Source organism: Zerene cesonia, chromosome 29 (assembly GCF_012273895.1).
Source record: "Zerene cesonia ecotype Mississippi chromosome 29, Zerene_cesonia_1.1, whole genome shotgun sequence".
Lineage (NCBI taxonomy): Eukaryota > Metazoa > Arthropoda > Insecta > Lepidoptera > Pieridae > Zerene > Zerene cesonia.
Genome location: NC_052130.1, coordinates 4,515,422 through 4,540,142, shown reverse-complemented (window position 1 = coordinate 4,540,142; position 24,721 = coordinate 4,515,422). Strand labels below are relative to the sequence as shown.

General features: G+C 31.8%; 1 protein-coding gene across 1 annotated transcript; it reads right to left on the bottom strand.

The window, feature by feature from the left end:
* Positions 1–1,947: 1,947 nt before the first annotated feature.
* On the bottom strand, positions 1,948–24,684 carry LOC119837761. The gene is made up of 5 exons (XM_038363506.1): positions 24,534–24,684; positions 13,012–13,174; positions 9,190–9,590; positions 5,938–6,050; positions 1,948–2,182 (listed from the first exon to the last, which is right to left on the bottom strand). Exons 3-5 carry the CDS (start codon positions 9,473–9,475, stop codon positions 2,003–2,005), a joined length of 579 nt encoding a protein of 192 aa, XP_038219434.1. The 5' UTR covers positions 9,476–9,590; positions 13,012–13,174; positions 24,534–24,684; the 3' UTR covers positions 1,948–2,002.
* Positions 24,685–24,721: the final 37 nt, after the last annotated feature.

Below are 24,721 nucleotides of genomic sequence, written 5' to 3'. Positions count from 1 at the left end.
TATGTGTGTGTGTTATTTAAATAAGAGTTGCAATAAAAGAATTAAAATGTAAAATTCATATTATTTTAAAAGAGCAACTACAGAGTTTCTTGCCGTTTCTTCTCTGTAGAAACAAAAGTGCTTCTGTAAGAAGACTAGTTGAATGAGTAAATGTTTGAGTTTGAGTTATTATTATAAATACTGCGCTATAATTCTATAACTAATAATATGCTAGCTGATGCCCGCAGCACAGTGCAGTTTTAAAAAATTTTCATGGTACAATCTTTCAGCCCCTATTTTATCCCCTTGAGTCCAGTAGTTTGGGCTGCACGTTGATAGATCACCATGTCAGTCACCTTTGAGTTATATATATTTAGATTATTCAGATAATTGGAAGCCTGTAAGCAATTACTAATTTAGTACAATGCTTCGTAAAATGCCCGCTTTATTAATTAATATTGTAGTTAAATGCAATTCCTCCTATTTGAAATACAGGTTTTAACTGAAGCCTAACAAATGTTGCTACAATGGTAATTAAATTCATGATATCTGCGCGATATTGTTATCGGGTTTCTTCAATTGTTTTGGGTTGAGGTGTATTTGAGTTTTTCGTAGAAGGTAGTTTAGTTATATTATACATATCTTTAGACGAATCCACGCGTCTTTATTTATTTTAATCTTTGTTTTGTCATATTTGCGTGTTTGTCTCCGTTTTGATAATAACTATTAAAATTTTTAAAGCATTAAATCTAGACGGGACAGAAGCGGGGCGAACAACTAGTATAAGAATCCATTATAGATTCCTACCTGTATCAATTTTGTAATGTCATATAAAATTTATAGTAATATCGACTTTAAGATCTATAATATGTGTTTATCCTACTAATGTTATAAATGCGAAATGTTTTAAGGGTGGCTATATGGAAGTTCGTCACGAAACTCTTTTACGCGAAAACCGAAAAGTACATAGGCCATTTTTTACCACGTGACTGACGCCGTGAGTTACAGCTAGTATAAAATATAATTACTCGATGAATCATAAAAAATATTCAATAACGTTTATTACTGTCAATCAAAAATGTTTATACTATCGTTACGATTTCAATTTTTTTTAAGTTGTTAGCTCATTTTAAGGGAACCTAATCTAATGATCTGCCATTAGTTTTTCCAAGAACTTTCAACAGAATATTAGTAACTGTTTAAAAATGGAACGATTTATTGAATTGTAAAGAGCGTGCTAAGGACATGGGAATTTGAAGAAGCGAGTTTTTTTTTTGAGTGAGTAATTCTTGCATAAGATACATATCTCTCCGAATTTCAACCAATTTAGTTCCGCGCAGCTAACTAAAACCTTACATCTACCACACAATGGTCATGGTAGTAATCTTGTAGACAATAGGAAAATCCTAAAAAAAGTATGGTTAAAAAGCGTTGAAAGACATACTTATAAATATAATGTACGTCATATATTGTATAAAATTCGATAAATTATTACTTATTGAAATTAACTGTCCTTGCTCAACTGTGGTTAATTTGAAGAATACAGAAAAAGTTAAAACGGAGATAAAAATAATATGAAACAGCACTTCAAATATGTATTACATCTGTTCCATCAAAATCGATTGTTAATCAAATTCTTATAAAAAAGGACCATTCAACTGACACTAAAAGTACTTAATTTACTTTGCGTTTTGTTAATGATGAAGAGTAAGCATTATTAAATCTATTCATTAATATGAAACAAACTTATATTTCACTACAGATACTGTCGTCTAAGATACAAGCTCGGCCTAGTTTATAGGCCTAGTGTTCATAGTTATAAATTTTTAATTCAAGAATTGAAAAGAATTGTGTTACAAAATCTTAATATGGGCGTGGATAATTAAAGACTTCTATTATTTACATTTTTTTGTTTTTGTACCCGACTTTAACAAGCCGTGAACTTTCGTATGCAATAAAATGAAAATATGTATACCAAACAACTTTATTTACAAATAAATAAATAAATAACTTAACATTTAATTCAATTTTGATATTCAGTCCACCCTCTATACGGTAGGGGAGTGTGCAGCTCCCTCCGCCGCCGGTGGTGACCGTGACCCGCGTATATAACTTGGTGGTCGTCGTGATCGTCATGTGCCGTGAGTTTCTTGACGCCCACGATCGCAGATAGCATAAGAGCTAATGCGGATACTGCAAGAGCCTGCGAACAAATATTTAATTTTTAAACTAATATTACTAAGGAGGGGGGCATTTATGTCTTTGTATGGCATTTATGTCACAAAAAACTATTGGACCGATTTTGAAAATTATTTCACAAGTAGAAGGCTGCATTTCCACTAAGTGACAAAGGTGATATATGTACATGGACGAACAGTTAATATATTAAATATTTAGATACTTAAAATGTAGATAAATGATGTTTGCCATTTGATGGTTACAACTTCACGTGTGTCAAATAATGAGCCAGTCGGATGAAATATCTATCAGAATAAAATTTATACTTATGGTAACTCATTCTTATAATATTCTAGCAACATTTTTATCGCATCAATTGTGCATTAATTTTTAAAAGATAAGAGCTTTCTGGTAATCCATTCTTAATAGCATTGAACTCTGAATAGCATTTTGAACTTTATTGCGAGTTGATAAATATGGGAATTGTTTATAATCTTCACTGGATGAAGTTGTAAGTCGTTGATCTATTATTTTCTCTTTATTAAAACTTGTGAAGACGAATATTATATTAAAACTTTATATTATCTTATACGATCTTCATTTTGCAAGACTCGGGTTATGGTCCAGATAAGTGTTTGATTCTTGAGTTTTTAATAAAGAATTTCTATTACTTGTTATTATTCTAGTTAAGAATATAATCTTAATTTGATTATGTTTTCCAGACTGAATATACATTGCTCTTAGATATGGACCCTATAGGTTGTTGTTCAGTGATAGGTAGTCAATTGGCTGTTTAAATAACAAATCATAAGTTCTTCATCCTACTAATATTATAAATGCGAAAGTTTGTAAGGATGTGTGTGTGTTTGTTGCTCTTTCACGCAAAAACTGCTGAACCGATTGCAATGAAATTTGGTACGTAGGTGAACAACTGGAATAACATATGGGCAACTTTTTATCCCGATATTCCTACGAGATACGGACTTACGCGTGTGAAACCGCGGGGCGCAGCTAATCATTTATAATTAATCTACTGATATTTAACTAAAACGGGAGTTATCAATCGACTGTATTTTTGTGTTTGTCATGTTATAACTTTTTACTGTGTGAACCGTTACGTATGATTCTATTTTAATTTGAAAGGTGGTGCTTGTTATGTAGTCCTATTTAAATTTCGTCGAATTCTTGTTAAAAAATTATTATTATTAGATTCGCAACCTTAGAATTATGTTCAGCAGAATATTTAATGGTTTGAGTTGTTTTGTATCTTTCGATATTTAACTAATTTAGTATGAAAAATGTGCCTAAAGTGCTTTTATTAGCACATTCGTAGTATAACACTAGAGGTAGAAAATACTGGATATATATTTCAAGTGTTTTAGGTTATTTGGGTTTCACATTAATATCATAATTTACCCAAAAAACAATGCATTTTATTGTAAGCCACACGTTACGGATTATAACTTCATTGTCATTTACTATATTGCGATTTCATTTACAATCTTGCGGTGAAATACCAATTCAGTGTGTCTAGCGCTGACGTGGTGTCGGGGCAATCTTGTATAATGTGTACTCTTATTAGTATCCAAGTTGCAAGTGAACATACGGCAGACCGAAGTCAATCTTTACACTATAACGCGACGTAATTTCGCCATCACAATATCAGTTATGCAAATGGCAGTACAGGCGTAATCCTGCCGAGCCAGGTTCGCGTACCTTCGGCATCACTATCCTACTTAATATCATAAATACGAAAGTTTGTAAGGATGTGTGTGCGTTTGTTGCTCTTTCACGCAAAAAACTACTGAACCGATTGCAATGAAATTTGGTACGTTAACAGCTGGACAACTGGAATAATATATAGGCAACTTTTTATTCCGATTTTCCTACGCGATACGGACTTACGCGGGTGAAACCGCGGGGCGCTGCTAGTATAGTATAAAGCAAAGTCGCTCCCTCTGTCCCAATGTCCCTTTTTATGTTTTAACCTTTAAAACTACGTAACGGATTTTGATGAGGTTTTTTTAAAAGATAGAGTGATTCAAGAGGAAGGTTTGTATATATAATAACATCTATTTAATTACTCGGATTTAGCGCGTGCGGCGCCGCAAGCAAAAGCTAGTAGATAATAATATAGCATAGTGGGCATAGATTTTAGATACCTACTACCGAACAATTGTCTGTCATTTTGACAATCTTAGAAACTTCAGATATCTACGGTAACGACGGTTACAGAACAAACAAAGTTTGATAGCCCGAATTGTCCGGGACATTCCACTATACATTTAATTGTTAGGAGAAATGCCGACGAGTAGCTTAAGTTTATTTGATGACGTACCGATAGTGTTCAATGAATTTGGAAGCAGTTTTATATTCGTTCATTCAATCATTATAAACAACTAGCAGCGCCATGCGGTTTCACCCGTGTAATTCCGTATCTCGTAGGAATATCGGGATAAAAAGTTGTCTATGTGTTATTCCAGTTGTCCAGCTATCTACATACCAAATTTAATTGCAATCGATTCAGTAGTTTTTGCGTGAAAGAGCAACAAACACACACACATACTTACAAACTACCGCATTTATAATATTATTAGGATAGGACTAGCTGCGCCCTTTGCGATTAGTAGAATTTGATATACATTACTAGACATAATATATACCTAGCGATACCTTAATACCTAACTAAACAATTCTATAAAACGTACTTAAAATTGGTATTTGTCAAAATTCTAACCGAAAGCAATAAACGCTAAATATCTTTCAAGCTTATTCACATGTCAAAACTTATAAATTTTAAAGGCCTGGTACACCAATGAACCTGTCGGATTTGTCGACGCCGGATTTACAAAGCGCCAAAACATGTCCACCCTGGCTTGATTTGATTGAAACCATTCTTGTGACTTATACATTTTTTTTATACACGAACGTTTGCTAAAGAAACACTTTTGAATCGTCATAAGACATTTTTAATATTTACCGCCGGTTGAGAAAATTACTACAGAGAAGATCCGGCAAGAAACTCTGTAGTTATTAATCTTTATGTCAATGATTCGCCTGAAGAATGATAATGGCTACTAATCTTGTGACGAATTATGGGCGGGGGATTAATAAAGCTGGCTTTATTTACTGGAACTTTATTTCATTGGATTTTCGAGAATAGAAGAAGGGAGAACGTGTTATTTCTACGTAATATGAACATTGCGTACCTATAATCATTTTTAGGTTTAGAGCTCTTTGTAATTTTGAACTATGAATGAATGAGACAATAAAGAAATAGAAAGATCTTATCAATAACTTTTTGAAATGAAATTCTTTATTGCTTATTAAAAGAAAAACAGAACATAACATTAAAAGTAAGCAAAAGGCGGCTTTATCGCTAGGCGATCTCTACCAGACAACCTTCAAAGTAGCAGGAAACTACTAACAACTTTTTGGTTGGCTCATAAGCATTATAGGTAAAAAACGACTAAAAAACAGTTGTGACTGCACTTCACATAAGTCCTTTTTAACATTGACCAATATTTCTTATAAATAACAAAAAACAGCATTGTGAAATTGTGTTTGTTTGTTCTTTCATCACGTTACAATGGAGCGATTATATTCAAAATATTGTAGCTGGATATAGTGAAGCGACTATAAATGATATAGCCTATTTACCGCTGTTGAACATTTCATTCCTATAGAAATTTCCTCTGGCGCAGGCCAAGCCGCGGGTGGTAACTTGTTTAATTATATTTAATAGTATACAACTGTAATATGATTAACTATAATATTTACCTTCATAGTGAGTAGCCCAAGACCACCGATGCCAGCAGCTCCAATCGTCTTAGCGAACATAAGTCCTAGAAGGGCCAAGGAACCACCCCCACCACCTTTACGTCGACCGGTAACTAAAAATCAAAATCATACTTTAACGCTTCATTTTTATGGGTTAATGACCTCAATATATAATAAAAAAACAAATAATTCTAGGTTCTATAAAAATAATATTCTCAAAAAGTGTGTAGGATGAATTAGATTTTATGAAATGTCCAGGAACATTTTAATTTTATTTATGTATATACTAGCTGACCCGGTAAACGCTGTTCTGCCTTACTCTTATCATTTAGGGGTATGAACTCAGACATACCCAATATGCACACAATTTCATAAAAATCGGTCCAGCTGTTTCGGAGGAGTTCGGTAACTAACATTGTGACACGGGAATTTTATATATAACATTAAACACAACATCTACGAATACTCGAACAAAAATTCACTTTCACTAAGTTTATAAGTTTATATATTACATTATCCATAAATAAAATGTAATTATATGTAGAAGGAAGGTGGTCCCCAAGATACAGATTGGCTTAGTCTGGGAACCAATGTATCGTATTTTTTTTCTTTTGTATATACCCAATAAACTATTTATTATTATCGTATTCAATTTAAATTTTTATCTACATATATACGTAATATGCAATACGTAGGTTTGACATATACGTAGTACACGTAGGTCAGGTTTGACACAACTAGACTTATGTCAGTTCAAATAGATAAATAGACATTTACAAAGGGAACCTGATAATACTACACCGATCTTGTATTTCCTAGGAAAATGTTGCAAACTACCTTGAAACCTTGTAAACATATGTGGGTAGAAATAACATGCAACACTGAACTTTAGTGTAACTATCACTATACAACGTTATCTGATAATGAAATAAAGGTTTGTTTTTTTTGTACTAGCGGAAAACTGAGCTGGTGGTTCGCTCTGATGGTGAGCGACCAGCGCCGCCCATAAACATTAGCAGAGGCTATGCACTGCCAACTTTTCTATTATAAAATATAAAAACCCGTTAGGAAGTCTATTATTTGCTAATTATTTTTAAATGATGAGTAGAAACTCAAATTTTCCAATTTTCACGATGAGTCTATGTAAAAGTCTAATTTATAAAACGAACGTGAACGTGGTACGTGTTTTTATCAAGAAGTATTTTTTAAAAGAGTCTAAATGAACTAAAAAGTAAATAAATTACCTGACAATTATAATTGTTTATGTATTTGATTTTAAATTTAAATTGCAAAACAGACCTGAAAGTGAGGTAACTTACAATGTTATAATTTTATCACATAATAATAAATTAATAATTTACTATTCAATAACATTGGATCACGTCGAATCGCTTTCAAAAGTAAAGAAAAATCATCACAAAAAGAATAAAACACGCAAGATATCGTGCCATTTAAAATCATTGATTATAATATTCTATTTTATTATTATATTCTATTCTACAATATAATTATATAATAAAATGACAAATAATTAAATAACTTATCAAATTAAGCTTAATAATTTATGATATATCAGTTTATTATGGGTACTAACTAAAAATTATGTTAATAGCCATGTAAAATTTATCTCACAATAGAATATAATTTTAATAAATACAAATAATTATAGTTGAAAGAATACAAAAAATATGCACACGACGTATATAACATACGTCATCACAGAAAATTCTAGAACTTATAATTACTCAGGATGATAATATAGTTGTATAAGCCCATGGAGAGTCTTGCACTAAAAAGATACCTTAGATAGCTTATTGAAATAAAAACTAAGCTCAGTTATTTATAGTATTATGTTATCTATGGTTGTTATTAAGACGACCCCCATAAAAGTATTTGATAAGTAAAAGAGAGTTTACCTAGGTTAAACAATTTAACTAGGTAAACTAACTTCAATAAGAAGCCAAGATGGATTATTCAACAGCCTTTGGGAAATTAAAGCCCGCATTTCGTCCTCCATTGAAGGAAGTTTAAAAGGAAAAGTTTTAATCAATCTATATTGTTATACATGACGTATGAGACAGAACTTTATTTTACACATTTGGCGCGAATAAAGCATTGACCTAGTAAAGTCGAATTCTGATACTCGTTGGCAATACAATAATCTAAACAATAAAGCACATATATTCATAAATAATTATATTATGTACATCCGAAAATCTTGAAATTATCTAATAAAATCAAAGCAATTAATTTTTAATGTTTTGACCATTGCATTATTTTTGTCATAAGTGAACCAAAACTTCTCATATTTCCAAAGATCGTTCACTATTTAAGTCCCTAGAAACTTCCTTCAACCGTTATCGTATTCATAAAAACCCGGAAAATATGTTTTGCGAAGTGTATAAGTAGCAGGCACCATTTTATTAACGAATTTTTTATTAAGACTTATACAAATAAGACTCCATTCATAAAACATTGAACTTTTTTTCATTAAAGTCAGTCTATATCGGGTTGTAAAGCTATGTAAATAGAAATATTTGAAAACGACCGCGCACTGGAGTACTGAACTGGGGTTTCTGTGGATGTTTAATGGATATAATTAAAATGCCATAATAGGGTCTGAAAAGCTCGAGATTATTCTCTATTAAAAAGAGGAGTATTAAGCATCTCAAGGTTATAATTTCAATATTACGTAACTTTTAGTTTTGTTTAAAATCGAGATAAACTGTTTTTTCCCCTTTAATACTCACCCTCTTCCACTTCCCGACCACAGATCGTCCGTGATCTTTATTTCTTATCTAACTTTGATACTTTTTCTTTAATACATTATTGAAGGCATAACATTTTTGAAGGCTTCAGCCATAATTAATCTAATAAAAATATTAATCATATTGTCGGAATCATTTGGAGCGTTTTCTCATATTCAAATTCTTACATTACATTCCACAACCGGTTGCAACCATACTCCTACTAGTCCTACTAATATTATAAATGCGAAAGTTTGTAAGGATGTGTGTGTGTTTGTTGCTCTTTCACGCAAAAACTACTGAACCGATTGCAATGAATTTGGGTACGTCAGACAGATAGCTGGACAACTGGAATAACAAAACGCAATTTTTTATCCCGATATACGGACTTACGCTGGTGAAACCGCGGGGCGCAGCTAGTTTTCCATAAATACACAATATCACATACATTTTCACTACAATCATCGCACTGTATAGAACAAAACATATGTAGCATATTACTTACCGTTATTTTCCTTATACTCATCAACAACCTTCAAAGACTCCGCGAGCAGCTGGCTGATCTTGTCCTTCTCGATCAAGTTGGGCAGCTTCACGTGCAACTCATGCCCCTGCAGGAATTTAGCCATTCGGTACAAGGGCGAGTCTCCCATGGAGCGCCCCTCATCTTCCAGACTATTCGAAACTGGTACACCGACCAGCGTTATGCCATCTGTCAAATCTATATCCCCGTCCAATATGGCGGCACGAGCACTCGACAAAAGGGCGACCAGAGCAATTTCCCGATACATTTTTCTCAGACAGTCATTCGAGCAATAAGTGTGAAAGGGTGATATAAATGCTTTTATACTGGCTTTCGAAAAAATGACTAAAAGTGCCGCGGACGCGAGAAAACGCGGGGCAATTCTGTTGACAATTTTACAGTCTGCTTAGTTCATGCTATTATTATAATTGGTGTTCTATTGTCGGGTGCTAGTCTAGATTGTGTTTACCTTTTTAATTACTGGATGAAAGTTAATTAGGAAAATTGCGTATTAACTTTGTTGTTTAAGTGTAAAACTATTTGTAAAACACCTAAAATTTCTTATAAGAGTGCAATTTGCAAAATATACGTAGAAGATTGTACCGAATTATATGTTAGATGCAATGATCAAGGGGTCCCCTTTTATGTTCCATTTATATTTTAGAAGTAAAAATTCTAAAATCAAAATAGTTATAACAAACATGCGTAGATAATTTTAAATATGTTATATTTTAAATGTAAATAGACGCAGAATAGACCCCTCAACATCGCGGCATTGAAAACTAAACAAATAAAACAGAAACAATTTTTATGCTTGAGTCCGTTTCTAGATAGAGTTGCTGGAAGTGACGCCTATTATATAATCAACAAAACAACGTACAGTTTGAGTTCTGTCTGATTATATTTATAGTAGACACATAAACGAAAAACTAAAAAATTTCTTATATTTTTCATAGAGAATTTTTCTTCACATTCAAATTCACATTTTAACTATACTGAAACAACATAACAAACTGTTGTGAAAATCGCACATGTAATGTGAATGAATAATTGTTATTAATTATTATGAGACAAATTGACAGAATAAAATTTGTTATTTCGCTTAATAAATTAAGAGATATCAACCACACTAAATCACTGCGTATAATTAATTATAGCTGAAGCACTATATCCATCCAAACCCCGGGTCTATATCTGCTCCTTTGATTACGAAAACCTGCACTTGAAAAGCTAGTAAATAAAAGCATCTCTTTAAAGCTATATAAAGACACGAGACCTTTTTAAATAAATTAAATGTTGCTTCCGGTTCAATGGCAAATACTAATTTTATTTTTTTGTCGCGTCCATTATACAAAATATCAATGGTCGAAGGTAGTTGGTTACAAAATGATGTTTTCTTTTTCAACGTGAATAAAGGGACAGAGAGCAGCAAATTAAAGGTATTGTATTGATAAGAATCCGTCCACATACATATAACTTATAACGAGATTTATTAGAAAATTGGAGTTCGCGTATATTATTATTTTATGCTGTAATTTTCACCATCATCATCATCAGCCTATATATATGTTCCCACTGCTGGGACACAGGCGTCCTATGAGGGAATGAAAATTCTTTTTTAATTTTTCGTATTATTATGAATTAGTAAATTTAATGCAGTTAGCGCGCGGGGTCAACTCTGAGTAGACCTACGTCACACTTAAGTTATTAAATAGGTATTGAAACATCAAATAATTAAAACAATAAATAATGGAGAGATACAGTTTCGGGAGTCCGGGAGGGAAATATCGTGCTTTTAATTTTATTAAAAAAAAAATTAAGAGTCGAAACTCACACACACACACACTAAGTCTAACTTAGTCAATTTTATTGTATCATCTAGCAAATATTTATATGCTAAAAAGTAAATAAATAATGGATTAATTGTAAACATAATACTGAGAAATTCTCTCAAAATGTTATTCTTATATTATGACCACCAATAAATTTCATTTATTTATAATACAAAAAAAAACAAACGAAATATATATTCTGGCAAGTTTAAAACATAGATAAACATAGATACATATGTATAGTAGACTAGCTGCGCCCCGCGGTTTCACCCGCGTAAGTCCGTATCCCGTAGGAATATCGGAATAAAAAGTTGCCTATATGTTATTCCAGTTATCCAGCTGTCTACGTACCAAATTTCATTGCAATTGGTTCAGTAGTTTTTACGTGAAAGAGTAACAAACATCCCTACATCCATACTTACAAACTTTCGCATTTATAATATTAATAGGATTTGGTGTGTTACCAACACAATGTTTATGTTTGTTTTGTTACCATTCCTATAAAGAATAAAACAAGGATACCTTACAATATCCAGGAAGCAATTTTTGTGCCATAAAACCCTTATATTACCATATTTATTGTTTTGATGTGTTGTCACCTATTTCCTAACTTTACCGAAGTTTAATAGTAATCGGGGTTCCATCGCGTATTATTAGAATCTTTATACTTTTTTTTTATAGTGGGGAAATCTTGCATAGATACCGGGGAAGAGGTCGTGGGTTATGTCGGATTCCTACCGACTAAAACCCCACTGTGTTCCGTCGAGCCACATAAGTGAAGGGGCCACGGTGCTTGTTAGAATTCGTCCGCGACAAGAATCTTTATACCTAGGCCAAATATTAGCTGACAAATTTTGCACCAGTGATTTTGTGTTGTTTTTTAATTCAGGCCATTTTTCTATTTTTTGATTGCATGGATTAAATGTTTATTGGTTATTGCTGTATATATCTTTACATTGTTTGTAGTTTCTCCACATATGTTTGTTATTTCTTTATGGTGTTATTTTTGGTCAATGTAAAACCATCAGCACTCATATAAATGTTTTGTAAGGAAGAGGGATCTTTACTACATGTTTTTAGGGTTCTATCATTATATCGTATTGTTTCTAAGGTAAGATGAAATAGTGGTTTCCTATTATTTATAGGTTTGTTGCTAAATTAATACTTGATAGATAGATAGATAGATAACACTTTATTGCACACAAGAATTTACAGGAAAACATAGATAAACACACACAAAAGAGAGAATATGTACAACAGGCGGTCTTATCGCTAGGTAGCGATCTCTTCCAGACTACAAAATTAAGATTTAAGGGTGAGCAAAAATTAAGATTTTAGAAAAAAATAATAATAATAGTAGTGATTTCTGTTATATATATACTGTACTGTATACTGTTATATATATACACTGTCGAGATGAATGCATTTAAAGTCGCCAATTCGCCCATTCTTTTAATATGTTTCTAACTGGGTCTGGGTGCCTGAAAATCAGTGCTGCCAGTTCATTCGCAAATCACTGTAGTTTAATACTGACATAATTTACTAACAGACATTTACCTTTTCCAAGATTGATTTCAAGCTATCAAAAAAGAGGAGATTATCAATTAGACTGTATTTTTTATGTTTGTTACCTCAGAACTTTCGACTCGGTGAACCGACTCTGATAATTATTTTTTTACTTGAAAGTTGGTGCCTTCCGTGTGGTTCCATTTAAATTTGTTCTAGTTCTGATATTTTGATATCAGGCGTTAGTTTTATGTTAGAATTATTTATTAAATGTAATAAATGCTTTATTTTAATTTTATTGTTTTGATTCTTTGTCCTGTTTGTTTTTGTTTGTTATCAATATTTATTTAATAACTATGTATCTCTAACTCATTTTACTCGGGTACCAGCAGAGGGAAGATACCCGTTTTTTGGTAGGTTAAGAGAGGTTACAACTCCAACATGCGCAGATCCTTAAGATATTTACATGTATTATAAAGCACCAGTCGCTGCTTGCCCATGAAAGGACTATAGAGATACAAGTGATACAGCCCTGGGCAGCCCACAGCCGATGTTATTATGATTTTTAAATATCATATTGCCTCTTCTAATAAAATCCACGAAGTACGAGCGAAGCCGCATGTGGAGAGCTGAAATAACAATAAGAATGGGTCAACATTCTACTTCTGATGCGGTAATTGCTTTTATAACCGGTGATAACTAAATAATTACTGTTTCTATAATAAGATGATTCAAAAGCGCTTATAAGCTAAGTCTAGTTGAGTAAATAAATGTTTGAGTTTGAGTATGAATACATATAAGCGCCTGAAACATTTAAGCAGATCCGCTAGCATTATTCCCAAAAGTTTGTGCTGAGGCAAAATGATCCGAAATGTTTTATAAGTTTAATAGTCTGGGCGATCTTTATACTAAAAGCCATATGTGTTTCTTGTTTTGTTTGTTCTAACTCTTAAGTTATTATGGTTGTATTTATTTTCTTGTTTGTAGATAGTATATAAGTCTTCTTTAAGAGTACATTTTTTAAAGAAGCCATATTTTTTGTTATACCTATTTTATTTTAAAATGGGTTTTAAATGTAATATGCATAAAGTAAAGCAAAACAATCCTTTCTTTTTTTCTTTCTTTCCAATCTGTTAAATCTTCTTTATCATCGTGATATAGATCGATTAAATAGGTGGAGAGGAAAATCATAATTACATTCTCATGTCTGATTTCCAGGGTAAATTTTATTAGCCGAAATTACCAGAATTATATTATAAAATATATGATTTATAGAGTAAATTATATTGTGGGGAAATCTTGCATAGATACCCACGGCCCCCGGGGAAAAAGAGCCGTGGATTATGTCGGATTCTTACCGACTAAAACCCCACTGTGTTCCGACGAGCCGCTTTCATGAAGGGGTAACGGGAGCTGGTTAATATACGTCCACGACCCCCTCACGCGAATGTACTAAAAATCAATCACTTTATCTAAATAGTTTGTAGGTAATAATTCATATGGTGTGACATACAAATCAAAATATTCCTCCCAAACTAGAAGGTAGTATAATTACATCTTCACACACTTTCGGTTTAAATTATTATGTCGATAACTTTCGATACAATTCGCTGAAATAAACCAAATAAAATTATGATGCTTTCTACTTTCACTGTCGAAACTATGTCTCACCTTGTCCAACGTATTATTTGGAGTATTTCTGTCTCTTTCATCTTAACTATATTTGAAAGGTATATTTTACTATTACATACAGTTCAGTTTGTAATAGATGAAATAATTGAATGTTGTTTTTTACTTATTTCAAATTGTATTTAATTCAATGTTTGATATAATAAGTGGAAGAATAACATTCATTTATTAATGTATATACTAGGACATTTATGTAGCTCATATGTTATTCTCGTATCATTAAAATCCATTCAGTGGTTTTCGCGTGAAAGAGTAACAAACATACATATATTTTCACAAACTATCGTGTTCATAATATTAATATCACTAAGATATCTAGTACGGTAAGGTAGGGTAGGCTTTGTGAAAATAATAAAATCGTTTACCTAAGGGATGTTTTATATTCTTAAAGTTACTAGACTCAATATAAAAAATGTAAAAGTAGATCAATAGTCTAAAACATTAAAACCGCCTAAAAACCTCGAACAGGCAATCCGAAAACAACTTTGATCCTATAAGAAATTATTAAAAATTCTTAGTACCCACTCATATTTTTACGAGACAGCCAAGTTTAACAGTTGCCCAGTAGACAGATACTATATACATAGTATCTTATACTATAACTATAGTATTATATTATCTGTGCTATAACTTATACTATATAGTTATATTATACTTTTCAAATGATTCTGTATAATTTCATATAAATTTCAGCTCAATTGGTAACCGGGAAGTCGGTCAAAATTGAATTTAAATATTTTGTATTGTTCGTTATACATAATCTAGATTTTTTTTGATACTATTTTTGGATCTATATTTGAAATAGATTTTTTTTTATTCATGTTTAGATGTGCTATCAATTATAATAATAAAAAAACCTTAACCTTCAATAAGCCAGAACTATAGCAAATTTGAAAATTAATATAGTAAGAAATGATTAGTAACATTCTTTTCTAGAGAATCGCCCTCAAAGATGTTGGGAAATCTATTATAAAAACTCTTGTAAAAGCCTTATTTATCATATGAATATTTTTGTTTTATCTTTAGGTTCCATGACAAAACATTACCACAGCTCATATAAACTACACCAACTACTAGACATAACTTTATCCACAGTAATAATATAATAAACCTCGTAGCTACGTTCTACGTCTATTATCTAATCTGTGGTAACATGTATGTTAATCAATTTAATGGATCTATCGACACATGAACAACAGTAATCATATCCAATTCTGGAACATTCCACGGAAATGCATACAGCCAATATGTCCAATATATAATATACTGACCAGATTGTCCGAGATTACCGAATGGAGCTGATTGAGATATCAATACGCAGAACTAAAAGTTACAATAGTCTCGAACGTTCTAGAATGCGGAGAATTCTTTGAAAGTGTGCGTGTATGTACTGATGATACACGCATACATTCACAACTTGGTGCGAACTATTAGTCCACGAGTCAGGCTTAAATTTCGTCAATCATATTCCAGACTGATGACTTATAATGATTAAGACAAGTGTATATATTTTAAGCGTGGTGAGCGTCGGTTGTTGTTTAAACGATGATTGGTGAAACCTTGGAAGTACGAAAAAGCAATTTTTTTGTCACCTTTGGCTTGAAATTGGGCAGATTATAGTAAACTTATTTTTAATAAATATAAATATAAAAGTTATTATAGTTACAGGGTTGTGAATCCTACGAAACTCTCTCAGTTCTTGAAATACTATTTAACTGATTCTTTCGCGTGTTTATGATTATTTTATTTCTTACGTATCCATAAAACAAAGTTAATTTCTTCTTTGCGACCATAAAAAATGAACCACAGATTCTTTTCAATCTGCAATTCTAAATTCAAATTTCGAACCACAGATTAAAGAATAGACGTGACCGCATTCCACGCTCCAGGCCACAAATGTTAACAAAGACGATCGCTCGCATTTCCGTAAGGTAACGGAAAGAGTGGGCACAGTCAACTTTGTTATTGGTTAGCACGAGCTCTGTCACGCGTCAGTTGCCGCTTATGTGCAAAGATTAGGAATTGTGTAGATGTACCATACTTATAATTTTAATTGAAATCGGAATAGACAATTAGTACTTTAAGCTTTAATGTGGAAGCTTTTTAATATCCTCCATGACACTCCATTTACGACGCATGCATAAAAAATGGTGAATTTAACTGAATGATGTTAGTTTTGGTAATGATATTTTGATAACAAAATGTATCATACATATATAATAACTGGTAATTTGATACGGTTAAAACTCGTGTTATATAAAATTATTTGTAATATGTTTCATCGCATTGAATCAATTAACTAATAGTGAATAACGAAAGTCATGAGATAATTCATAAAATAAGTAATTAGGTGGAATGTGTTCATATTTATATAATGTTTTAATATTCCAAAGTGAAATGGGGTTCAACAAAACTGGAATTTGTCAAAGACTAATTGTACGTTATTTTTGATTTTTATGCCTAAGGCACATAAAGACATAAAATGATTATATATTTACTTTACTGACTTGAAACAATATACTCTGTAACATAAAAAAAAGACGATTGATGACATTTATTACCATGTGTCTTTAATATACATTTTTTTTCACACAAAATTGTTCTTTTTCATTTAAGTGTTATTGAAAAATACATTTTCGTTATATACTTGTGAAGGTGTATGCATATTTATCGTCTCAACCTATTTGAAGATATAACATCTCCTTAAAGCTTTATTAAAATAATTCAATAGGGATAGTTCTGTCGTGTATTTCATCAAATTCCCTCACAGAGTAAAACCAATCACACACCGTATCTACGCCAAATATTGTATGACCAAGGAAATTATTTAAGCTGCGTGCCACGATACGGTTCCTATTGCACAAATATGTATTTCTACTTCCTAATTAGCTATTCGTGATTCATTATACGCAATGTGATTTACTTAGTCGTGTCGCTCTTGACATTTCTCTGTTATAAATAAATTGTTTTCTACTATTGACCTAATAAAATCGATGTAGCGTATCGCACACACGAATGTTTTGGTTATTATTAATTGGTCATTTTTTTTATTTTGCAAAATTTGGTTTCCAACACATATACAACTAACAATGACATTAAAAATGAGAGAACAATTAATTGACAAGAAATCGGACTAATCATATTCTAAAGTTTATAACATTTAATTATGTTTTGTAATTTATTGTTTTATTTATAATATAGGTGAACAACAGAGACAATTTGTCCTTTTTCGCGCGAGCTGTCAAACGACTGAGTGCAAATTATTTTTTTTTTATCTGTGATGCAAATTTGTGATTAATTTTTTTCTATTCATTATATTATTTTAAAATTTTAATGTAATTATGCTCGCAGAGATTTTTGTATACATAGATCTAATTGATATCTCCTAGATCTCTAAAATCTTATAAATGAAACAGCATCTCAATTATAACTTTTTATCTTTTCTACAATTGTTATCAATATCTCTAACTATGTTGACACTTAATCATGAAATCATGTTACGAATTCAATTTCATTCTAAATAATAAATTGTAGTTATGAAATCAGTCAACCATACGCTTCCAAGTAATTGTTAAAAATCGCTATAATATTATAATTATGAGAAATGTGTTCAAACTTATTAGTTGAAAATTAACGATTTTGATATGCAAATAACGTTTAATTTGTTTTTCATTATTAATTTCTGTTTGTTCATATATTTAGTTACATTCATATTACAGTGCATCTTGATTTTGCTAATCTATTTGACAAGGCGTTTTAATTTACATTGCTAAAATCGCCTATTGTATTGTATTGGAGTAGTTATAATATATCGTGTGTATAATACAACTGCGTTTATTACGATTCAGTCGCAATGCAGAGATGCGTATTTTTATACAAATTACTTACTTTTTCCTTTCCTCTTCCTAACTTCTTTAATATCACGAGTCGTCCTTTTATAGGAGGGGGCAGCAATAAAATATACATACATATGTATATAAATATACATACATTGCAAGATGATTTGATTTCTTCTTTAGAGAGCAGATGAAGTGGCATGGGTCAGTCAGTAGGACTGCCACAGATAACATAGTAGTACACTACAAATTACCTTTAAGATGGTACTAATTTTAAGTAAGCATTCCTTGATTATATTTTAACAACTATAGTTACTTTCTTTTAAACCGTTAAATACTAATAGCATACGCTTTTTTTTTTTCATTTACTAAGTAGAAAACATTATAATGTAACATGAATTCTATATTTGTATGCACAAGCGAATATTTACTGAAAAGAAAACACAAAAAACCGCAATGTACTCGTATGATCGATAAGTGAATTTGTATCATTAAAATAATTAATTAGTGGATAGCTGTTGGTCCGTCATTCGTTTAACCAATTGCCATAATTACCGGTTTATTAACATCGTAATCGACATTGCATCTTATTAATACTTATATAAAGTCCTTTTTTATATGTAATAGGGAAGCGCTTGACTACTTACTCCCCTGTTGGTAAGCATATATGTAGTCTGATGAAGCACGCTTTCCTAGAAGAAAGCTGTGTTCACTCTTGAAGACCCCCAGTACTCCTTATTAATTACTAGCTACCTGGCTTCGCTCGCGGAGTCATAGCACAAATAGACAATAGTATTTTATGCCCTTTCTCGTATCTCAAACTCCAAAAACAAATCTTTGTACTAATTTCATCCAGGGCGGTGCTGTAGCTTAGGAGTGAAGAAGAGATAGACAGAAAAACAAACAAAATTACGAGATATAGTTTATAGAGTAGATTTCTTTTTATATAATAATATCATAAAGAGGAAGAATTCGTATTTTTGTTTGTTCCTTTGTTTGTTTGTAATGGATATACTCAAAAACTACTGGACCGATTTTCAAAATTCTTTCACCATTAGAAAGATGCAACTTGACTGAGTGTCATAGGCTATATATGTACCACGGGCGAGGCCGGGACGAACAGCTAGTATTTAGTATGTATTAAATACTAGCTGTGTATATGAGAGTATTCATAAAAACGACAAGACAAAATAAGCCATTAAGTCAAAGTCTAATAATTAATTAATTGTTTAGACTGTATTGGATTATTTCTGGTTGCTATGAAGGGACTAATCAATACAAATTTTATCAATTTTAAAGTATTTCATTCCATACATGCATTCTAAGGATTTTCAGTTTTTATGTTTTGTTTATCATACCAATATTATTAAAGGAAAATATTTGATTTTTGTTGTTTTTCTTCTTGGTTACGACTTAAGTCAAAAGAAATTAAATAAACTAATTGCTCCATTAAGGACCACCTTCGTTTTGGAAACAGACTAAAAACAAAGGAGGTCGTATAATGTATTATTATTGCATTCTAAGTCTGAAATTTTATACTATAACTAATATAACCAAGACCTTCAGGATAAGTTGATTGATAAATATCCCATGTGTAATTGACATAAAATTGATAACACAGTCTGATCCTAAATTACTTTGGGGAATTAATCCTGAAAGCGGCTAGACCTTGGATCGACTGAAAAGAGTCAGCGAAGTACAATGAACTATATAAAACCATAATCATACTATCACACTACTAAATGTGAAAGTTTGTTTGTTTGGATGTTAGTCCGCAAATCATGCTGAAATTACTGAACAAATTTTGATGAAATTAGTATACAGACAAGGCATGATCTGCCTTGGGTGATAGGATACTTTTTATCCCGATTAAATGCTCCAATGCGATAAACAGGAATCTTGGTAGGCGGGCGGAGCCGGGATGAGCGTTTAGTTCAATGTATATAGCCATAGTCCTGTATAAGACTACAATATATTTTTTAAATTGCTGCAAATATGCAATATTTTTTTACATTTGCTGTTTTCTACGGGAAAAAGCTAAAGCTACAGCTTAGCATGCTCATAATAAAAAAAAATTCATAGCACAAACTTTTAACCCATTTTTTAGAGGGGAAATCTTACATAGATACCTACGGCCCCCGTGGAAACGAGCCGTGTGTTATGTCGGATTCGTACTTTCGTTCTTTTAATTCGTACATACAACTTTAGTGAAGGGATCACGGGAGCTGGTTAGTATACGTCCGTGGCCAAACTTTTAACCCCTAAGCGAATGGTGGATGCTTACATAACAGTGGCTATTTGCATGCCAAATTTCAGTCAGTTACTCACTTTTGCGTTTAATACACTAAGATTAATCATTGGAACATAATCGCTGGATAGTTTGCTCAGGTTTATTGAAGACTAGCAGTTCACCCCGGCTTCACCCGTGGTACTTATACAGCCTATGTCACTCAGCGAAGTTGGAGCTTTCTAATCGTGAAAGAATTTTTAAAATCGGTTCAGTTTTTGAGTTTTTTACATTACAAACAGACAAACAAAAATCAAATCTTTCCTCTTTATAATATTAGTATAGAGCGATATATAGCGAGTAGATAGCTAGTAAGCCTTATGTAAGAAAACAAGCTTCTGTTCATATGGACATTGCCTTAGGGAAATATCAGGGAAGCAAACAAACTACCAATAAGACTTACCGAAACTTTCCTATTATGATTGTTAGACTTTTGTACCATTTTCAACCGACCTTAAAAAAAGTTATTCATTTATTCGACTGTATTTTGGATTTGTTGCGTAAGAACTTTCGACTGGGTGAACCGATATTGATGATTCGTTTTATTTTTGAAATCTGTTGCCTCCCGTGAGGTCCCTTTAAAATTGGTCCAGTTCTGAAAATTTTCAGGTAGTTTTCGTTATTATTGAAAAATTAATATAAATATAGTAGATGAGTTGTAGGATTCCCGCTATTCAAAGCATTTCTAAAATTAGAAAACTTAAATAATTTATGTTCATATGTTTATTTATGCAACATTGCTGACCAGCAATCTCGCGTTTTAATTGCTCTGAAAGTTGAAACTATCTAGCAATGTTCGTGAGCTTCCGTGGCTTATTTTGTCTGTGCAATATTTGAATTTTAAAATGGTTCTTTTGAAGGAATTTTTAATAACTGCTTTAAATAAGGCTGTAACTACTCTCAGGACGTTAACGCTACATATGCCGTTATACTGTATTCAAAACGTGTTTTTTTTAATAACTCACATTATATCGATAAGATGCGTTTACCAAAAAGAAGTCAAAATTGAAGTATTTAAGTATATTAAAACATTGAAAATAATATAAATTATAATATAATAAATTTTTATAGGCGCAATTAATCTCCATAAAAACGAAAGACGCAGAGTTTGATACCATTAAACATAAACATGCCAATTAAACATACTAAGTTAAAATTATGCTTTTAGCATATCATGATAAGACCATACATGTTTCCACAGCTGGGACACAGGCATAGGATGCCTGCAGGATGAGGTTTCAGGCCATAATCCACCGCGCTGGCCAAGTGCGGGTTGGTAGATGTTACATGGAGAGGAGAACTTTATATCCTAGGACATACTGATTTACTCACGATAAAAGCCAAGCATAAGCATAAAGTTTTCAAATTCAACCTTATGTGAGTTACTTTAAGTTGATATTATAAAGCCGCGCCTAAGTGAAACGAGACTATTTAAAATGAGCGCACAATTTTGAATGTTGCGCTCATTCTATTGAAACGTCAAGCGTGGATCTGAAGGAACCTTGGGTTTTTGTCATGATAAAATAAATGTTTAAGGCTCTTATTTGGATCTTTGAGTATGCTTGTCTATAACCTATTATTTAAAAATTTATTAAACATTTTCAAAATATGAATAAAAAGGGAAAGCTCGTTTTCACTTTTCTTTTGTTTTGTTAAAGGTGTAGGAAATGTTCTTATGGAGAGCAAAGATAATAAATTTATATTAATCACTACTCCCATCTATACCCCAAGGACACATTTAGTGAACGGGTTGATTTCAGTTTTTTTTTGTATGTATCACTCTCATTTGGCAGGAGGTTCTTAATATGACCGTCTCCTTGGTACAGTGGTTAACGCGTGAGCGTAGAACCGAGGGGTCCTGGGTTCAATTCCCTTTGAGGACGCACGAAAAAAATGTCTCGGTCTAGCAGGACACAGAAGGCTGATCACCTAATTGTCCGTAAAGAAAATCGATCAGTGAAACAGATGTACATCATCCACCCCCATACCCCAAGAGGGGACACGTGACTTCACTCACTCTTAATATGAAAATTATGAAAAATGATGAAGAAAACTTAGTAAAACTTCTCGACAAAAGACATACCAACGTCTATCGAACTGACTTGTTTTCAATATGCACAAAATATATTATGCTTGCATTGACTATATACCTGCAAACATTTCATATGCAAGCTCCAATTTCGACAGCCTTTGACGTTCTTTAACATGACTTTAAAGGCAGAATCGAGGAAAAGGGAGTAAATAAATTTATTCCGTCGTGAAATATGTTTGACGTGACATTACTCTGAATTTATATGTTCAGGTATCACATGTTTTTTGAAACTAGTTCGACAAAGGAGTTCTTACACGTGGAGGTTGAATGGTACATTTTTAATACTTGATTTAAATATGAACGAATATCATATCTTATAAATATTGAACCAGCTGCCTGCCCTGGCCACGCCAGTGGTATGTCATATAACTAAGTCATTCAGTAAAGGCGCAGCTTTGTAATGGTGAAATCATTTTTGAAATCGGCCCAGCAGTATTTATGTGAAAACATTACAAACTAAATTGATTCTTTATTATAATTAAATATAAATGTTTAGGTAATTTCGTAAAGTATTGCAAAATTGCAAATTAGCTAAACAAACCTTAAAATTGACGTTATGATTTGAGAAGTGCCTGTTGTTTTTGGGAAGTTTGGTTCACAAAACATTATTAAGCAAAAAAATATGAATCCCAAGATTTTTATGACGTGTTGTGATTCATCATAAAATTTTCCAGATATTGTTAATTGTTGATCAAGTAAACTTAAGTTGGCGTTTCTTGTAAACAAATTTTAATGCAATTTGAATAAAACAGAAAAAATCTTTTATAATGTAAAATAATGAGCTTTGTGCATGCTGAAGCATTGCACTGAAGCAGTTTAATAGCATATGTAAAGAAATATATCTTCAAGCATTGCGTGCTACGGAATGGTTTTATTAATAGGATAAGAATAAAAAGTAGGTCGAAGTTTTACATGCAGAACTTTTCTGTATAATTTATATGTCAACGCCACATGTCATTTGCAAGGTCGGAAATATGAGTCTTCTGCTACTTTAGAAGTTGTTACGATCATTATGACGTCATAATTCTGCGTCGTGTAAATGTATTTGATGTTTTGATGTGGGTGCTGACAAATTTGTGTATTTTCTGCAAAGAGGTCACGAAATTAAAATTGTAATGAGATATTATTGAATATAAATAAATAAACTTTTAATTTCATAACAACTTTGTGACCCACGGTATCAAAAAGATTTTCTTTTCAAATTTGCAAAATGTTTCATATGTGATGTTATAAAATACTCTTTCTCGATAAATAGACAACGTAACACAAAATTAGACTTTAAATTCAAATAAGTAGTTCTGAAATTAGCTTTTTCAAACGTGCAGTAAAAAAACATTTCAGATTTATAATGTTAGTACATAGATATAGATATAACTAGATTCGGGTCTTCAATCTGGATGCTTAATTAATTATTCAAGACATGAGATCATTATTTTACAATTAATTTATGTTAGAAATTCGCTTTAAAATGCTTACATATGCGTCTAGAATCATCTATATAATATGAAAAAAACATGCACAAACGTAGATGCAATTTCCGTTGTATCCTTATATGGAATACTATATTGCTATCGGTTTGATACACATACGCATTTTAAAAATATCATTGCGTGATATTATAATCATTAGAAATTAACACTTCACTCGAATATATTTATGATTTATGTTTCTGCTATAAAAGAATATGTAGGAATGTGACAGTCGCACACTACCGGACTTATTGACGAAAATATGAAATTTTATTCAATGTAATGTTGTGTTCATTTGTGTTTAATAGACTTTTGTTTTGATTAGCATTAATTTGCGACGCCACTTGCGTATTTTTAAGTTTTTGATATTAATTTTAATGCAGCCTTTATAGGTCGACGTAAAGTTTAGAAACATGATATATTTATATAGAATTAATAAATGTTTATGATTTTATTTTAAACATTGGTTAATTTCTATTGATCAGTAAAATGATAAAGAACATTTTGTTTTACTATACTGGCAACAGTTTCACAAAGATATTTCAGAATATGTGCTCATAGATTAGCATAACAGTTTTCATTATAATACGTCTTAAAAATAATAATAAAACTCACCATTTAACACTTTGCTTACATTCTTCTAAAATAAACGGCTAAAAATTAACAACAATTCACTATGACAGACATAATAATATATAAGAAAGTGAACTGTCACTGCTCGTATTAAATAAATACGGAGCGAAAGAGAAATAATTAACAAACCCGAGATTTAACGTTAACAAACGGAAAGTAATCGAATGGAC

Bases quoted from the DNA above. Each gene is read 5' to 3' on its own strand.
- LOC119837761 (XM_038363506.1), bottom strand. From the start codon at position 9,475: ATGTATCGGGAAATTGCTCTGGTCGCCCTTTTGTCGAGTGCTCGTGCC. The intron at 6,051-9,189 runs GTAAGTAATATG...TTTGATTTTTAG, and splicing joins TGAGTATAAGGAAAATAACG to TTACCGGTCGACGTAAAGGT. The intron at 2,183-5,937 runs GTAAATATTATA...ATTTGTTCGCAG, and splicing joins TTGGGCTACTCACTATGAAG to GCTCTTGCAGTATCCGCATT.